This window comes from Malus sylvestris, chromosome 7, assembly GCF_916048215.2.
Source record: "Malus sylvestris chromosome 7, drMalSylv7.2, whole genome shotgun sequence".
NCBI classification, from domain to species: domain Eukaryota; kingdom Viridiplantae; phylum Streptophyta; class Magnoliopsida; order Rosales; family Rosaceae; genus Malus; species Malus sylvestris.
The window spans coordinates 3,621,347-3,636,522 of NC_062266.1; the positions used below are offsets into that span (position 1 = coordinate 3,621,347).

A 15,176-nucleotide genomic window follows, 5' to 3' on the forward strand; every position below is an offset into this window, starting at 1 on the left:
TGGGCGAGGATCCATGATCCCGTGCCTCACTTTTCTCTCCCTTCCCCTCATTTCTTCTTCTTCTCATTGGTCTTTCTCTCTTCTCTTTCTCCCTATTGGGCAGCCTTTCTTCCTCTCTAATTCATCCCATTTCCCCAATCGATGGGGCTCTCTCCTCTTCCTATTGGTCACTCCCCGCCACCTTCTATTTTCTTCTTTCTCTTCTAATATTAAAAATAATAATATAATAATTATGAGAAATATATAAAATAATAAATAGTAATCTTTACAAAAATACTTTTCGAATTTGTAGTTCTGTAAAACCTCTGTTGTAGCTCCGATTTCAATTCCTCTTGCGTCTATGCATTCGCACCTTCGAGTACTTCGAGTACTTCTGGAATATAGTAAAGTAATAGTTCATACGTGTCATGAACTAGCGGTCAACGAAAGTCAATAATCTCGCATCTAGAGCATTTTCGTCAATTCACTCTTTTAAAATTTATAAAAATGTAAAATTAGGGATAGGTCATCGCATAGGGGTGGTTCGGTATGGAATCCCAAACCGAAAATTTTTAGGACGGGAATTTGAAGACCAATCCCAAACCAAACTTTAGGTATTCCCAAATTTCGGTATTTCGGGATGGTTTGGTATTCCCAAATTTCATACAAATTGAAATAGCAATAATTCATACCAAGTTGAATTAACATGCAACCAAAATAAAATAAGTAACAAACCCAAAAGTAAAAAAATAAGTTACAAACCTAATATATTCGAAAACTAACAATACAATTTTTTGATTTCATGTTGATGAAATAAACACATTTGATGGAGGTTCATACCTGCAAATATGGCGATAAAGGGCTATGGTTACTACCTTAGACCACACCAATTATATTGCTACTATTTGTTACCAACAATTCACATGTATAATATATATATATATATATATATATATATATAATAATATATATTATTTATTTTCGGTTTGGTATGGGATTACCGAAAGATTGAATACACAATACCAAATCCCGTACCGAAATTTCGGGATTGGTTTGGGATTTCAACTCGAAAATTTCGGAAATTTTGGTTTGGGATCGGAATTTTTTTTTTGTTTGGTTTGGGATTTTCGGGAATTTTTTCCAACCTAACTTATAGGTAAGAGTCATGAAATGTGTCTTGTGATGCATATTTGAAATGTTTGTGAAACGAGAAGGCTAGATGAGAACTGTTAAACCATTATTATGGGGAGTTGTGACATCAAACTTGTATCATGTCTGTTAAACCATCTTTCTCGGTGTTTTCCATGGTTCGACAGTTCCATAGGGACATATCTTCCACCTCGGAGTTTTTCTTTGATGTACACTCCAAGGCTAAAACAAGAAAAGCCCTATCAACTTGTGGAAGCAGTGATGGCCCTGTTCAAACAAGACTATAGGATTTTCCAGATTCTACTGATCATCTTTAACATTATAGTGGTCCTTGCAGTTTGCAGAAAGTAAATAACAAAGAGCAAAAGATGTTTCACGAATCCAGGACAATTTACAAACATGTCAAAGATTGAGATTGTGTAGTTCAAAGGGATTCAACACTTGCCTATACCAATCAAAATCGTAATCCTAGCCGGAAACTTGACTTGCAGACAGAAAAGGCCGCGCTAGCTTCCTGTTTATATAGGGCTTGTTCTGCATTTTGCTGATACAAAACCGTTCTGGGTCTAATCGATTCAGTCTAGCTAAGATTAGCACTCGCGGATGTTGTCAGGACATACAAGAAAATAATGAAAAGAAAATAATAGTTGAGCATTTTGCTGATACAAAACCGTTCTGCATTTTGCATGATGCTACAGTTTACTGTTTTGTTAATTATCCAACATCTCGTAATGAAAAGAAAATAATAATAGTTGAGCCCATGTAGATCAATACTGAAGAAACAAGGCGTGATGAAGTCAGGACATACAAGAAGTAGAGAGGGTTTGAATTGAAACTACGAATATTCAGATCCATCAATATCTACACAATGTGCAGTCAAAACAAAACAATCAAGCATTCATCACCATAACTACATGATGCTCAGTTAACACAGCAAACAAAGAAAACATAAACCGAATTCTGCACAATCGACGAAAAGCAAACCATCCGGAAGTACTGTGATGCTCCGTCCCATGATGTACACACTTCAGAGAATAAAAATTGGGAACTATGGTGTTTCCATCAGCTTGAAGTCACAGTCGTCCCAAATCAAAAGTGAATCAGCATTGCAATTTAGTGACTTTGGAGACTTGCAACGAGGTGGAGAGTCAAGCTTGTCAGACAGCCAGGGGAAATCATGCTCAGGCATCTCTTCCAAATCCCACTCCCTCGGGGGACTCTTGGGCTGAAAAAAAAAAAAAAGACAAAACAAAAGCAATTGGTTACCCAACATCCAAAATACAAAATACTCCTGGAGCAAAAGAAGAATGAAATCCGAAACTTACATCATGTTTCCTTGGCAGTGGAGGTGCACTTTGAAATGAAAGCTTCTTGGAAGAACCTGAACAAAAATGATCAACTAATAAATTAAAGTGTCCCTGGATAATCATGAATTTCAAGAAACGTAAACTATTCTAAACATATAATCATACCATTATCTAGTCCAAGTGTCATCAGAAACTGATCCATGTCCATACTCTTGGTCTGTTCTTTAATGCACTCTTCGTGATTGTGCAGAAATCCTTCCCCTGAAACATCATTAAGACAAAGATGCCCATCTGCCACATCACTCACCTCCTTTGTGTTGTGCTTCTTCTTCTGCCCCTGTTCATTCTGTCTGTTTGAAATGTCAATTAGAGCCGTCCTGCTACGAGTTTGAACTGTATCCGAGACTTTAGACAAGCCCTTCTTATTACTTGGATCATCACGAATGATTTCCTTGGAAGGCTGCTTTTGTAATGCCTGGATCAGAGCAGCAGGCTTCCCTGAATTCGACAGATCACCAAGGGGTTTCCTGCCACCAAGCCCCGCTTTCCTTTGTGTTTTCAAGCCACCACCCTTCCCCACAAGAGATGCTCCTGTTGCAGATAATATAAGGGTTAACTATCTAACTATAGCCATACAGGAGTTTTAGATACTGAAATAAGAGCATAACTAGACTTTCAAGTACCGTTAACGTGAACGCTGAGATCCTGATCTCGAAAGAAATTACCAAGTTGTGATGCCATTGGTTCCCTTCTGTAGCCAATTCAATTTGATCCTCTACTAACTGTAGAAATAATCCATACGGAAACTAAGCCTGTGATATAGTTCCAAACACACTACCGAAAACAAGATACAATGCAAAAAACACCCATTCAGCATATTCCTGCGCACATATAATTGAGCCTATGCAAATAGGATCACTGGTTGTAATCTCATGTGGCCGCACATCCAACAAAGCATTCTCATCACCGCTACACTCATCTTTTGCACGTGTTCATATTAAACATTATCCGCACGCAAATAGTCGACAAGATTCTTTTAAAACACTGAAGAAATTAGACACCAAAGAACTAGGAATTCACACCTTACACTCAAGAAATACTCAAGATTAAACGTTCATCCCCGAAATTCGGCGTCCTTAAAAATTAAACACTGATAGATAAAGAGAGATTACACTGTAATCATAATTAATAACATCAATTTCTTATTTAACAAACACTAAACTGAAATTAATTAGGCATTAAAGGGCCTTTCTTTCTGCAAACTGTTTACCCCTACAGAAATGTTGATCGTGGGTTTCAAAGCCGAAGCCAAATAATTTACAAGATTAAGTATGATTACAAAAACCCTAAATCAAATCAACCCTTCATATGAACCCTAAATCGATAATAATCCCAAATTAAAAATTGATTGAAATATAATTAAAAACAAGAAATTAGAGATTAAAAATGAGAAATAATACCTTTGTGGGAAAACGGGTTATACGAAATAAACGAGGACGAACGCAGATTATTGAGAAATATCACGATTCACGACAGAGAAGAGATAACAACAAGTTTTTGAAATTTGAGAACGGAGAGGGTAGCCGTTTGATTATAGACGGGTGGGGGTGAGTTGCAACGGTAACTTTATGTTATCATTACACTTATAACCCTCATTGGAAACTGTAATTACGAGACTGACACCCGTGCTTATCCGTTCGATTTAGACAATTTGAATCACCGCCGTCCCTTTCTCAAAATTTTCTTCTCATATAATCCGTTCGATCTAGAATTACCTTTGATGGCAAGTAAATTCATATTTTTACAATTCTAAGAGAATTACATACAACAACAGTAAGTATCGTTAGTGAAGCATTTGAAGCGTTTTTTTTTCAAGATTCACTTGTGTTTTACTGAGAATTAGTTCTAAAAATATTTTCACAAAAAACGTTATCAGTCATTTTAAAAGCATTTCCAAACGAACCTGTAAATTTCAATATAAAACATTCAAAAACAAGTTTCTACAATTTGTAAACACAATCGGATAGTCAAAGTTTTGTAAGGTGACATAATTCGCTACACTTAATTTACAACATCCGGAACACAAATAAATAAAATTAAAAATATCCAGAATCTGTACAATTAGCCCAGAATCTGAACAAGCACTGTGTTTTGGACATATAAATTGATTAATCAAGAAGCATTGAGACAGTCTTCCCACTCTCCATACTTGGAACTCAAGTTTCCTCCCCCATTCTGCTGCGCATACTCGGAGATAACGGCTCGCGCACAAACATCCCACGTCCTTGCTATCTCCCCTAGTGACAAGGGTTCTGTCAGCCTCCGGAGAGACATATTCAGCTTTGATTTTACCTTTTCTGATAGATCTTCTAGCTCATCACTGCCAGACCAACAATGGATTAGACCAAAAGGATAAACGGAAACTATACGTGCTAAATTCATTCATCCGGGATACACAAAACGATTAGACCAAAAGTTTCTAGTACATTTTCAACATCAGGAATACAACTCAAGAAATGCCTAGGCGCACACAAAATGTATGCGAGAGCAATGTCTCACCTGACTTCCACTCTCAGCTTGTCTAGAAATATGGGAGAGCACAATGGATAATTTGCAGGAACAAGCAATCGTAAAGGCTGGATGGGAAACTGCATAGACATGAAAAAGCAGTCATACTGGCATAGAATAGTCACATGTATAGTTTAGGAATCACATTTAGACTAGTGTGTAAGACACATCGTTTGAGGTGAAACCTGCTGTGACTTTAGATTGGGACTGATGGACACGGCAATGAAGGAGCATCGGACAATGGTTCCTTGACCACCTCTAAATTGAGCTGAGACTACTGTCGGAGGGGTATCTTCATCACTGATATCTAGTACAGTGTCTATTAGTTGGTAGTTGATCGCTGTAATTTCTTCTAACAGGGTTTGATTCACCTGCAACATGTAATATATAATTATAACCATAAGGAGGCATACTCAAACCCAAAGTTCTGAGATGGGAGGTAAGATTCATATTCTTTTCTATACTGCTTCTCTTTTGATTTATGTACCGACTAAACAAATTCAAAGCTAAGACTTACCCGAAGAACCCTACCAGGAGTCTTACTTTAAGAGATGTACAAAAGATTACCAGAATAGGATACCACAGAACAACTCAAAGACAATATCAAATAACTGGAATAGTGAAAAACAATGACTTTCTCTGTCTAAAAATTATGAATCAATTTCTAAAAAGTTATACCAATTAATATGCTGAAAAATCCATCACGGAATTCAACTTTCCTGGCTTAAATATGGAGATAATATATTATGCCAATAATGATGAGAAGTGAGAACTGCTATATATTTAAAAAGACGCCACAAAAAAAAAAAGAAAAAGAATCTACATCTCAAACAAATATGGATGAGAGAACGATTGGTAGGATTTAAAGCTTAAGAACTATTATAGAACACGTAATACATGAACTTTAATCTTTTTCATGGCATTGTCTAGGTTAGGCTATGGGCTACTATAATAAAACAACCCTAAAAGAATTGAGAGATATGACAACAGATTTCCTGTCATAGAAGTCAGACATTTGTTGAAAATGAAAGAAAGAAAATAGAAGTCAATAGTATTTGGGTACTCGAGTAGAAGAGACAGGAAGATGACCTTGTTTTTGAATCAGATGGTGAAGGATATAAAAATGACTGAACCTTAACAACCAGAAGGATCACACTGATGATAATTTTTCAGCTAAATTGATTTTCTGTCGTAAACAGCATCTCCATGACATGGTACTATTATTTAGATAAATCATAATTATAAGCTTTAAACAATTAAAAAGAACCTCTCAGAGCAGCATCATACCTCAATCCTTGGCCTTTTGATATAAGATATTGCAGTTGACTCCAAGTCAAATATCTCCGTATCACTTAACTTTGAACTATCACAGATACTTCCAGTTGCTGTCGCAACGACATCAATTGGCACTGTACTTCTGCAGCGTTTCATATTTTTTGTTCCAAAGGTCATACCTTGCCATGTTAAATAACTCTTCTGCAAACGAGAATTGGTCATGCCCGCTAAATCCTCACCTATTGAACCTCCAGATCCCGTAAGTGTTGCTGACCCTGATATCCTATCAGTTGTACAAACTACAGAGCCAATGTCCAAAACAGAAGCACTTAGTGCTTTAGATGACATCAAGTTCACCTGAAATGGAAAAAGAAAATTACATTTCATCTTATATATCTTAATTTTGATGTTATGCAGTAAATCCAACACTTTCTATAACAATCGAAGAGAAACTTGCAACAGTTCAAACTGACCACTTTAATTAAGCGCTGAATAGGCTGCTCAGAAGCACTCAACTCATCAGACATTGTTGTAGTTGTATCACAATGAATGACGTTACTGGACTCTTCAAGTAAGGGTGAAACAGATATCCCAGGAGTACTGATGGCAATGGGTGATGGGGATTTTGCTGCAATATTTACTTGTTCATCTCCAGCATTTGATAGGGATGAAGTATCAGAAATAGGTCTCTCTAAATCTCCCGGGACAGATGATGAAGGCAAGGGAACCGAACAAGAAGTTTTAGTAGAGCGCGAGTTTATGGGATAGAAAGTCGTTCTAGCTTCTGTTAGAGGCATCGGAAGATTTTTCTTGTCAATAGTAGGACACCGAGGAACTTGTGAGCAGGAAGAACCATAAGTTTTGGGCAAAGCAGTAGGAAATGAAGCTCCAGATTGCAACCTTACCATCCCACTATGCTGTTGCATAATTTGTTTTTGTTGTACGTGCAGCATCTCATGCCTATCTTGAAGTTCTTGCTTTGGGGTCTGAGTCTGCACATCTCGCTCTTCTTTAGGTTGTTTCAAGCACATCTCTTGAAGTGTATTACAGCTTGGCTCAAAAGCATTCACGTTTGACTGTGGTCCATGCACGGGGCTATGTGACAACAAGGCCTTAATGTTTGGTTGTTGGAGATTGCTTCTAGGAATATTTAAGGTTCCTGAGGAAACCTGCTGCACTATGTTAAATGAGCCTATCTTTCCTGAAAACTTCTCAGTCGGCTGCAGGGTTGGGTGCTCAGATACAGACTTAGAATCGTTTTCCAAGTTCGTTGCATTGCTCCGCTGCATTGTTGCAGAATCCTGTGAGTTCACAGGCTGAAATGTTGGCTTCTTTTCGTCTTGCTGTGTCTGAACTGGAGAAGTTTGAGAACGAAGTTGTACGAATTGACGCATAGAGTGCACATCAGAAGATTGTTGTCCATGCTGCTGTGAGGGAGCAGAATTTCCCCTTCCACGTACACTAAGAATAGAAATAATGTACTTCTCAAATAAACCCAGACTCTCCTTGTAAGAAGGTGGAATATTGCTTTTGGGAAAACTTAGATTAGAAATGATTGTATTCACCCTATTCCTCAATGAATTAAGTTTCTCAATGCTGCCTGTTTCTGTCTGTTGAGAGATAGAGTTGAGCTGGAGAAAATTAAGGGAACTTCAACAAATAATCATAGAAACTTGTCGTCCTAAAATTTTAATGTAAGAGAGCCATTGATCAGATGTTGGATACCTAAGGCAGAAAATTTGAAGCGAAGGATAACTTACCTGCTGGAGCCTACACGTTATTGTATTATACATATCAGTCAGAGGTGTTAAATACTTGCTTTTTAGACTTTGAAGCTGCAAAGTAACATTTTAAAAAATTATTCAGTCACAGCTTTATTCTTTAATTAACTTCCCTACACAACAATGGGCTCATAGTAATTTTAGTTTTACTGACAAAATCAGGAAGAGAGAGAGAGAGAGAGAGATTACCATCTGGTAGGCATCCTCTTGCCAGTTTTCTGTGCATGAAACCCTTCTCGCAGATGAAGAAGTTAGTGTGCCTGTCAAACGAGTATAAAAAGATGGAGTGCAAGTCAATTGAGAGTAGATCTGACAGGATGAAAGCGGAAATAAGATGATGATTGCATGTAATTCTGTAAAGGGTTTTCAGAGAAACATCCATACAGAATCAAAATAAAAAGACACCCCAAGAAGTGAGCCTTTCTTTGTACAAAATTAACAATTGAGGGAAAATTTCCAAATACACAGGATTGCAGAAAATGACAATGAGTTTAAAAAGAGCGAGCTTATAACATCATTACTGCAGATATTTACATTTCCTACAAGCCAACTTATGTAGTTGGGCGGATTTTGTAGTTGTTAATAGAGCATTCAAACGTTTCGTAATAATATTGAACGTACAAATACATAATCACATGAAAATATTTTATTGAGCCACTAAAAGATGTGAGAATCCAGAAAAATTGCAAGAGAAATTAAGCAACCAGGGCTCATACTGAAGAGAAGGTCATGTCAATCAGTAGATAACAAAACCAACAAAATGATAAGAAAATAGGTAGTCAGAACATATATTTTCAAGACAGATACCCAAATGTTACTACAAAGTTAGAACTAATTTTAACAACAAACTACATAACTTGGTGAGCTAATTTTGATTATTAGGTTGATCAGAACTAGCCTGCCCTAGTTAGAAGTTTTCCACACTTCCGGAATAAGATCATAGAAATTAGCAACTCAATAATTTATCAACAATGAATCTAGGAAGGTATTTCTACTTATTTTCTTATTTAATAAATCAACTTTTTTCTGTTGATACATGATTTGGTTCCACAGTTTTACCTGATGTTTGATATGTTTGCTGCTGATCTTGTGCTGATGGATCTGGCAGTTGTTCCATCTTCTGTGGCTGTATTTGTGAGTTCAGTCGTCTCTCAAGAGAATCTGCTTGTGATTCTTGATCTTGATTTGGCAGCAGAACTGAAGCTTTATGTTGGGTTTGCCCCTGCATTTTAACCTCGCATAGGCGCATGCCTGAGCTGGCACACTCTGTTTCAAGCAGCTGTGAGCTTTGTGGCAGTACATACATATTGTTTCTTTCACTCAATTGCTCATGATGTGCACTTGAATGATTTATTTTCTGTACCTGAAACTGCTGTTGTACAGTATTCTGTTGGCATGGTAACCTGGGCTGTTGCTGGTGCAAGTTAGGGCAGCCATTTGGTTGCCCATCTAAGTGGCTCTGTTGCGTATTAGTAGCAGTCAACTTTCTCCCTATCAAATGTACTTGCTTTTGTGATTGCATTAATGGGTTCTGTGAACTTGATGACACATTTTGATGAATATCCAGAGCCACTTGTGATTGGTTTGTTTGCCTAAAGGCTATCTGTGACTGAGTCTTATTCCCCGACTGTGTTGTCTGATCGAAATAAGACATCTGATCCTGCCAAATATCAGAAAGTTGAGCAACGCGTGTCTCCGAAGGGCACATGACAGGAGTTTGCAACATAGATTGTTGAGAGGTGTGTTGCTGAGTAGGGTTTAAGAGTTTCGGTTGGTAGTGGTGCTGCAGCTGTAGTTGCTTCTGGGTTATATATGACGGTGAGATATTTTCCTGCTTTACCTGCTTATAAAGATGAGGATTTAGCTGCTCATGGTTCTGCTGAGAAACAATCTGGGGTGAATTTTGTATCCCTTGCTCCTGTCTCAAATTATTGACAGAAATATTAAAAGGTTGGCCACACCCTGATAAATTTCCTACAGACCTTTGTGAATTACCAAACACACTCTGCAAATTGGAATTTTCACTAGCATTGTTTGGCAAAGCAACGTGAGGCGAAATACTGACACTGGGCCGTGCAGATGCTAAATTAGTAACGACTCCACCAGATGCATTGTTATCTTGAACATTAGGCAATGAATGTTGTTCATGTGCTTGGGACAGAGTTGTGGCTTGAACAGAAATCGATTGGCCTTGCTTACCACCTTGGAGATGAATACCATACGATGTTATTATAAAATAATGATAAAAAAAGATTAATTAATTCAAATTTTGAAGAATACAAGAAATATATGTAGGAGATCCTGAACTGGAATCCTAGTAATTACAAGTTCCCATTGTAAGTTCAACTCCTGATGTTAGGCATTATAATGGTTGGTTGAAGTACACATGCGACAAGTATTAGAATATAAAATAATCCTTGTCCCATGTCGGAGCACAAGCTTCTGAGAATGTAGTGACCAACAAATTCATCACTACTCAAAATGTAAATATTCTTCTGTCACTACTGAAAAAATAGTATCACTTGGGAAAGCAAATGACTTGAAGACACACACACACACACACACACACAAACCAGAGAGAGAAAGAGAGAGAGAGAGAGAGAGAGAGAGAGAGAGAGAGAGAGAGAGAGAGATTTGATATCTCAAGCTTCCAGTGTAAGCATAGACCTTTTGCAAATGTTCATAGAAAAGCTTCTTGTAGCCACCAAAGATATAAAAAACAGTTCTCAGATTTTCCCTATAAAAACCACAAATGATCTTCTGTTTCATGATTTAAAAAAAATTTGATTATGTAGCCAGGGAAGATGATATCATGTGTACCCAACAAAGATATAGCTAACATTACATTTCATGTTAACACCATTCCAGATTTAAGGAAAAAATATATATAACCCACTTTTGTTTTCTTCTTTAAAATGAAGGCGAGCATACATAATGCACATAAACAGTCTATTTTAGAAGCAAAACTTCAAACAATCTGATATTGCTAAACTCAATAATTTAGTTTTCAAAATAATGGCATACCTGTATTCAAGTTTTTTGACTCCAACCTCGATTTGATCCGCATTATATAGTCTTGCTAAATTAAACAAGAAATGTTTATTTCAGGCTGATAAAAAAATATTTACTCAACTATTCTTTCTAATCAGCATATATATAAAAAAAGCGTCAGTGAACTGCAGAGATTTATCTTCTAGGTTTATTTCCAAATTAAACATAGGTTGTTAGGTTCGAGAGGGGAAATTCTGAAAATAACAGAAATATAAGCTTGAGAAGAAAGGCATCTCATAACTTAAGTTACCTGGTCTCTGGCAACCATATAAACCTTTTCCTCGAAATTTACAGCTATCCTCTTGTAATCAGACATATGTTTCTCGTGCTCAGAATATGGAAAACGCTTCATTAAGCTACTTATACTGCATGAGAAATTGTTCTGGAGTCAGAATGTATTGGCCATGCCGACCAATGAAATTACAAAATTAATTATATTCGTAAACTAATCAGAACCCGCTTAGTAAAATAACAGTATCGTAATACATATTTAGTCTATCCGATTCTCATAACTTGGCTTAAAAATTTCATATCTAGTTCAGAAGATATATTAAATATTTCCCTTCCAGGCTTGTCAATTGGTCATCCTGAAGCTCACCCAAGTTCAGCCATCATAAAGCTTATCACCTCAAAATTGAATTTTCAGGTACTTAAACAAGTTTTAAAGTACTAATCCAAAAATCTAATGATAAGACAGAATCAAAGTAATAAGAAAAGGAAAAACCCTTACGGGGGAATTCAAATGATGCTTTGATATGAATAATGCAATTCAACTTACATCTTGTTCACAACTTTTTCTCGAGACTCTGCAGGAAATTTAGTTCTCCAATTGACTGGATCCATATTGTGTTCAGCTTGAGCGCGCCTTTAATATAGAGAATCCATAAACAACAGACATTTTGTAAGGTTTAAAGCTATGTAAAGGACTTCACAAGCAATTACATTCAAAAGAAAAAATGGCATGTACAGAAATGCAAACATTGAGGAGAGCTATATAAGCTTTCATAAAACACCCTCCCAAATGACAACCTACATGTTATTTATCGTACAATATATACATGCATTTTTCTCTGTTAAACACTTCCATCAGTTCAGGTAAATAAAGCCACATACAAAGCATATCTATAGGAAGCATCTCCAATGACTAGATTTAAATAAAATCACTTGCACCGCACTTAATCAAATGATACTTATGAAAAACCATGTTTAGTAAAGACAAATGCCAAGTCTATCTCCCTGTACAATGGGAGACTAAAACTTAAAATCAACTTAAAATCATTTACAAAAAATATTGAGATATGACTTACATGATCCTTTCCTATGTTTATGTTTTATGTGATTTAATTTTACTTTTGTCCAAGACTACATTGTTTTAGGATTGCATTAGATTATTTTATGGTTCGCGGGTAACTTTCTGAGAGCGAGCCTTGGCGCAACGGAAAAGTTTGTGGAAACAGCCTCTTTGCAAAGCATAGATGGAGAACCACCACTAAACCTCCAAAAAGGTAGCTTATTCCAAAATGCATTTTACCCTGTTTTGAGTTTCACTATTTTTTTTTCTTCTTAAACTGTAGAAACCCTCATCCCCCCCAACACAAACAACCCGCCCCCACCAAAGTCTCAATTGCGCTCTTTCGCTCTCTTCTTCTTCCCCTCCCCTTTTCTGTTGTTGAATTAATAAATAAATTGGCGAATGGGTTGTGGCTTTGGCTCCCCTTCTCCAAAACCCCAACAGTTTTCTGATTTTGAAAACTGAAACAAACAGGAAAATTAAAATAACTGGAAAAGTTGCCAAGCGACATCTTGGTGTTTCATACTTCTGTCATCTAAGAATTTTGCCTAAAAGTATATTAACTTCAGAGATTTCTCCCAATTCCGGGACGACATTGCGAGAAAAACTCTCAACAAAAACATCCCCCACCCCAAAACAAATCAATTTAACTAAACCAGTAGCGGCATTAACTCGAACAGAAACATAGCATCTCCAATAAAACCTCAAAAACAAGTGCAGTAAAAATCCCAAAAAAAAAAAAAAAACACCAAATTTAACCAATCAAATACATAAATTTAACATACACATAACCAATTCACAAAATCATCACCCAGTAAACCCCAGAAAACGCGGGCACCCAAATAAAAAGTTCAAAAAAATTAAAAACCAGAATTAAAAATCTACAGAAGGATTTTATACCTATTTTGGGTCTTCACAAAAAGCGCTGGCGAGAGTATCGGTTGAGAAATCGGAGATTGACACAATCGGAAAAAGGGTTTTGCGGAGGACTCGCGGCTGAGGAAAGGGCGACTGATCGACTGCGTGCTCAAAAGACTCTTTCCTTTCCCGCCGCGTGTAGTTTACTGCATGAGAGTGTGTTATACAGTGTAACCGTGCGTAGGTAGGTATGCTTGACAAGCAAGGAATTAGTATTCGTGTGGACTTGCCACAGGTCAAGGTCAATAGATATAAAATCCCCGCCAAAGCGTGGATACCGTTCAAGTTGGGAAGTTGGGTCGCATATTGGATTTACTATTTTGTTTTGTTTTTTTGTTTTTTAGTCGTTGCACATGTCCAAAGAACGTTTCACATCTTTTTTGTTAGATGTTTTGCGTTTTCTAAGAACGTTACACGTCGTTTATGTCACATATTTCACATTTTGTACAAGCGTTATATGTCTGTTTTATCGGTTTTCGTTGCACATATTCAAAGAACGTTAAACCAATCTGTCATGTTTCCAGATAGATGATTTTTAAATGGCTCGTAATGGTAAGAACATCAATAGTGTAGATATACATCTTTTTGAAATTGGGTACATTGCGCATCTCTTAAGAATGTTATGCATTTGTAATGTTGGATTTCATTAGACATCTACTAAGAGCATTACAACCACTCGGTCAAATTTGTTTTAGGCAATATTCTAAAATATTCTTATCCAAAGAAAAGAGGTTTCAAACTCTAGTGGAACCGACACATTGTCTTAACTAAGTGACCAAACCAATATATGAGTCACTTTGTCATTTTTAAATATTTCTGATTTTTGAATTTTAGGGGTCCAGTTTTGTTATCCTTTACTCGCATGTTTCTTTCAACTAATACTCATATTTAAAAATAGACATGATATTCATCAAGTAGATAAATTTTACAACCTTAATGGTTAACATATTCCTCTTCAACCCATTGTGTCTCCTATTCAAACCTTCTCTCTCCTTTTATATAGAATATCGCTTATAATAAAAAGAAATAATAGACATGATATTCAACAAGTAAAGAAATTCTACATTATTCTTTAAAAAAAATTTGTATAGCTACCTTTTGTTTTAATAAAGTTATATCATAATTATCGAAGTTTATTTTCCAATGTAATTACATAATAATTGTGAGGCTATCAAATGATATTGGTATTGCACCACCAACATGGATTATTACATCGTAAACTGTTAGATGTATGCATTAAAAGAATAAGTAATATAAAGAAGTTAGATTAAAAAGACATTCTTATGTTTATCCTAATCGGCGAGGAATTGAGTGATTTAAATGACAAAGACGTATCCTGTCAAAGTTAAAATAGCCTAGGGTAGCTACTTAATAGTATTCCTCTTCATTTATAAGTGAGAAGTCTTAGGTTCAACTCTTGCTAAAGGCGAATTTAAACCATATTATTGCTAACTCATTGTGAGACTAAACACACCCTCTCTCCCTTAGTATAAATAATATCGTTTGTTAAAAAAATAAAATAAAATAACCTAAGGCATTTCAAGAGGCTAGTTTAGCACCAGCTTGTACCGAGGACTCCTTAAGGGGCCAATACTCGGTGTCAACGACTTCATGCCGCATTGGAGTGATCCAATATGTGGTTTCGCACATTCCACCACTTTTATCGGTTAGGACTAGAACTTTAGGCTCCTAAACTTCTAACTCATAGCTTTACTTAAGGTTTTAAAAGAAGTTAGACACTAGTCGGGTGGCGAGCTGGGGTCTACTGCTTAGGCGGACTAAGCGGATTTAAGTAAATATATTATATTTTGTGTAAATAAGTATATGTTTATACTTAAAAATTAAATAAGTGCTTAT

The 15,176-nt window shown here is 36.4% G+C and overlaps 2 protein-coding genes across 5 annotated transcripts; both read right to left on the reverse strand.

Moving 5' to 3' along the window:
- Positions 1 to 1,933: 1,933 nt before the first annotated feature.
- Positions 1,934 to 4,036, reverse strand: LOC126627874 (protein PATRONUS 2). The gene is made up of 5 exons (XM_050297450.1): positions 3,896 to 4,036; positions 3,119 to 3,217; positions 2,601 to 3,026; positions 2,454 to 2,509; positions 1,934 to 2,353 (listed from the first exon to the last, which is right to left on the reverse strand). Exons 2-5 carry the CDS (start codon positions 3,174 to 3,176, stop codon positions 2,177 to 2,179), a joined length of 717 nt encoding a protein of 238 aa, XP_050153407.1. The 5' UTR covers positions 3,177 to 3,217; positions 3,896 to 4,036; the 3' UTR covers positions 1,934 to 2,176.
- A 477-nt stretch (positions 4,037 to 4,513) lies between these two features.
- On the reverse strand, positions 4,514 to 13,468 carry LOC126627762 (mediator of RNA polymerase II transcription subunit 15a-like). Of its 4 annotated transcripts, XM_050297305.1 has the most exons (13): positions 13,302 to 13,468; positions 11,889 to 11,975; positions 11,361 to 11,475; positions 11,084 to 11,138; positions 10,125 to 10,261; positions 9,119 to 9,977; positions 8,249 to 8,319; positions 8,039 to 8,113; positions 6,752 to 7,909; positions 6,291 to 6,635; positions 5,189 to 5,374; positions 4,995 to 5,083; positions 4,514 to 4,815 (listed from the first exon to the last, which is right to left on the reverse strand). In XM_050297305.1, exons 2-13 carry the CDS (start codon positions 11,951 to 11,953, stop codon positions 4,608 to 4,610), a joined length of 3,363 nt encoding a protein of 1,120 aa, XP_050153262.1. In that variant the 5' UTR covers positions 11,954 to 11,975; positions 13,302 to 13,468; the 3' UTR covers positions 4,514 to 4,607. The 4 variants fall into 4 exon arrangements, with proteins under 4 accessions (XP_050153262.1, XP_050153260.1, XP_050153261.1 ...); XM_050297303.1 differs by having other exon boundaries at positions 9,119 to 10,261; XM_050297304.1 differs by lacking the exon at positions 13,302 to 13,468 and having other exon boundaries at positions 9,119 to 10,261; positions 11,361 to 11,492; positions 11,889 to 11,974.
- Positions 13,469 to 15,176: the final 1,708 nt, after the last annotated feature.

Bases quoted from the DNA above. Each gene is read 5' to 3' on its own strand.
- LOC126627874 (XM_050297450.1), bottom strand. From the start codon at position 3,176: ATGGCATCACAACTTGGTAATTTCTTTCGAGATCAGGATCTCAGCGTT. The intron at 2,510-2,600 runs GTATGATTATAT...ATTTTTGTTCAG, and splicing joins GACACTTGGACTAGATAATG to GTTCTTCCAAGAAGCTTTCA. The intron at 2,354-2,453 runs GTAAGTTTCGGA...TTTTTTTTTCAG, and splicing joins CACTGCCAAGGAAACATGAT to CCCAAGAGTCCCCCGAGGGA.
- LOC126627762 (XM_050297303.1), bottom strand. From the start codon at position 11,953: ATGGATCCAGTCAATTGGAGAACTAAATTTCCTGCAGAGTCTCGAGAA. The intron at 7,910-8,038 runs GTAAGTTATCCT...AATTTTCTCCAG, and splicing joins TAACGTGTAGGCTCCAGCAG to CTCAACTCTATCTCTCAACA. The intron at 5,375-6,290 runs GTATGATGCTGC...TACATGTTGCAG, and splicing joins TCAAAAGGCCAAGGATTGAG to GTGAATCAAACCCTGTTAGA.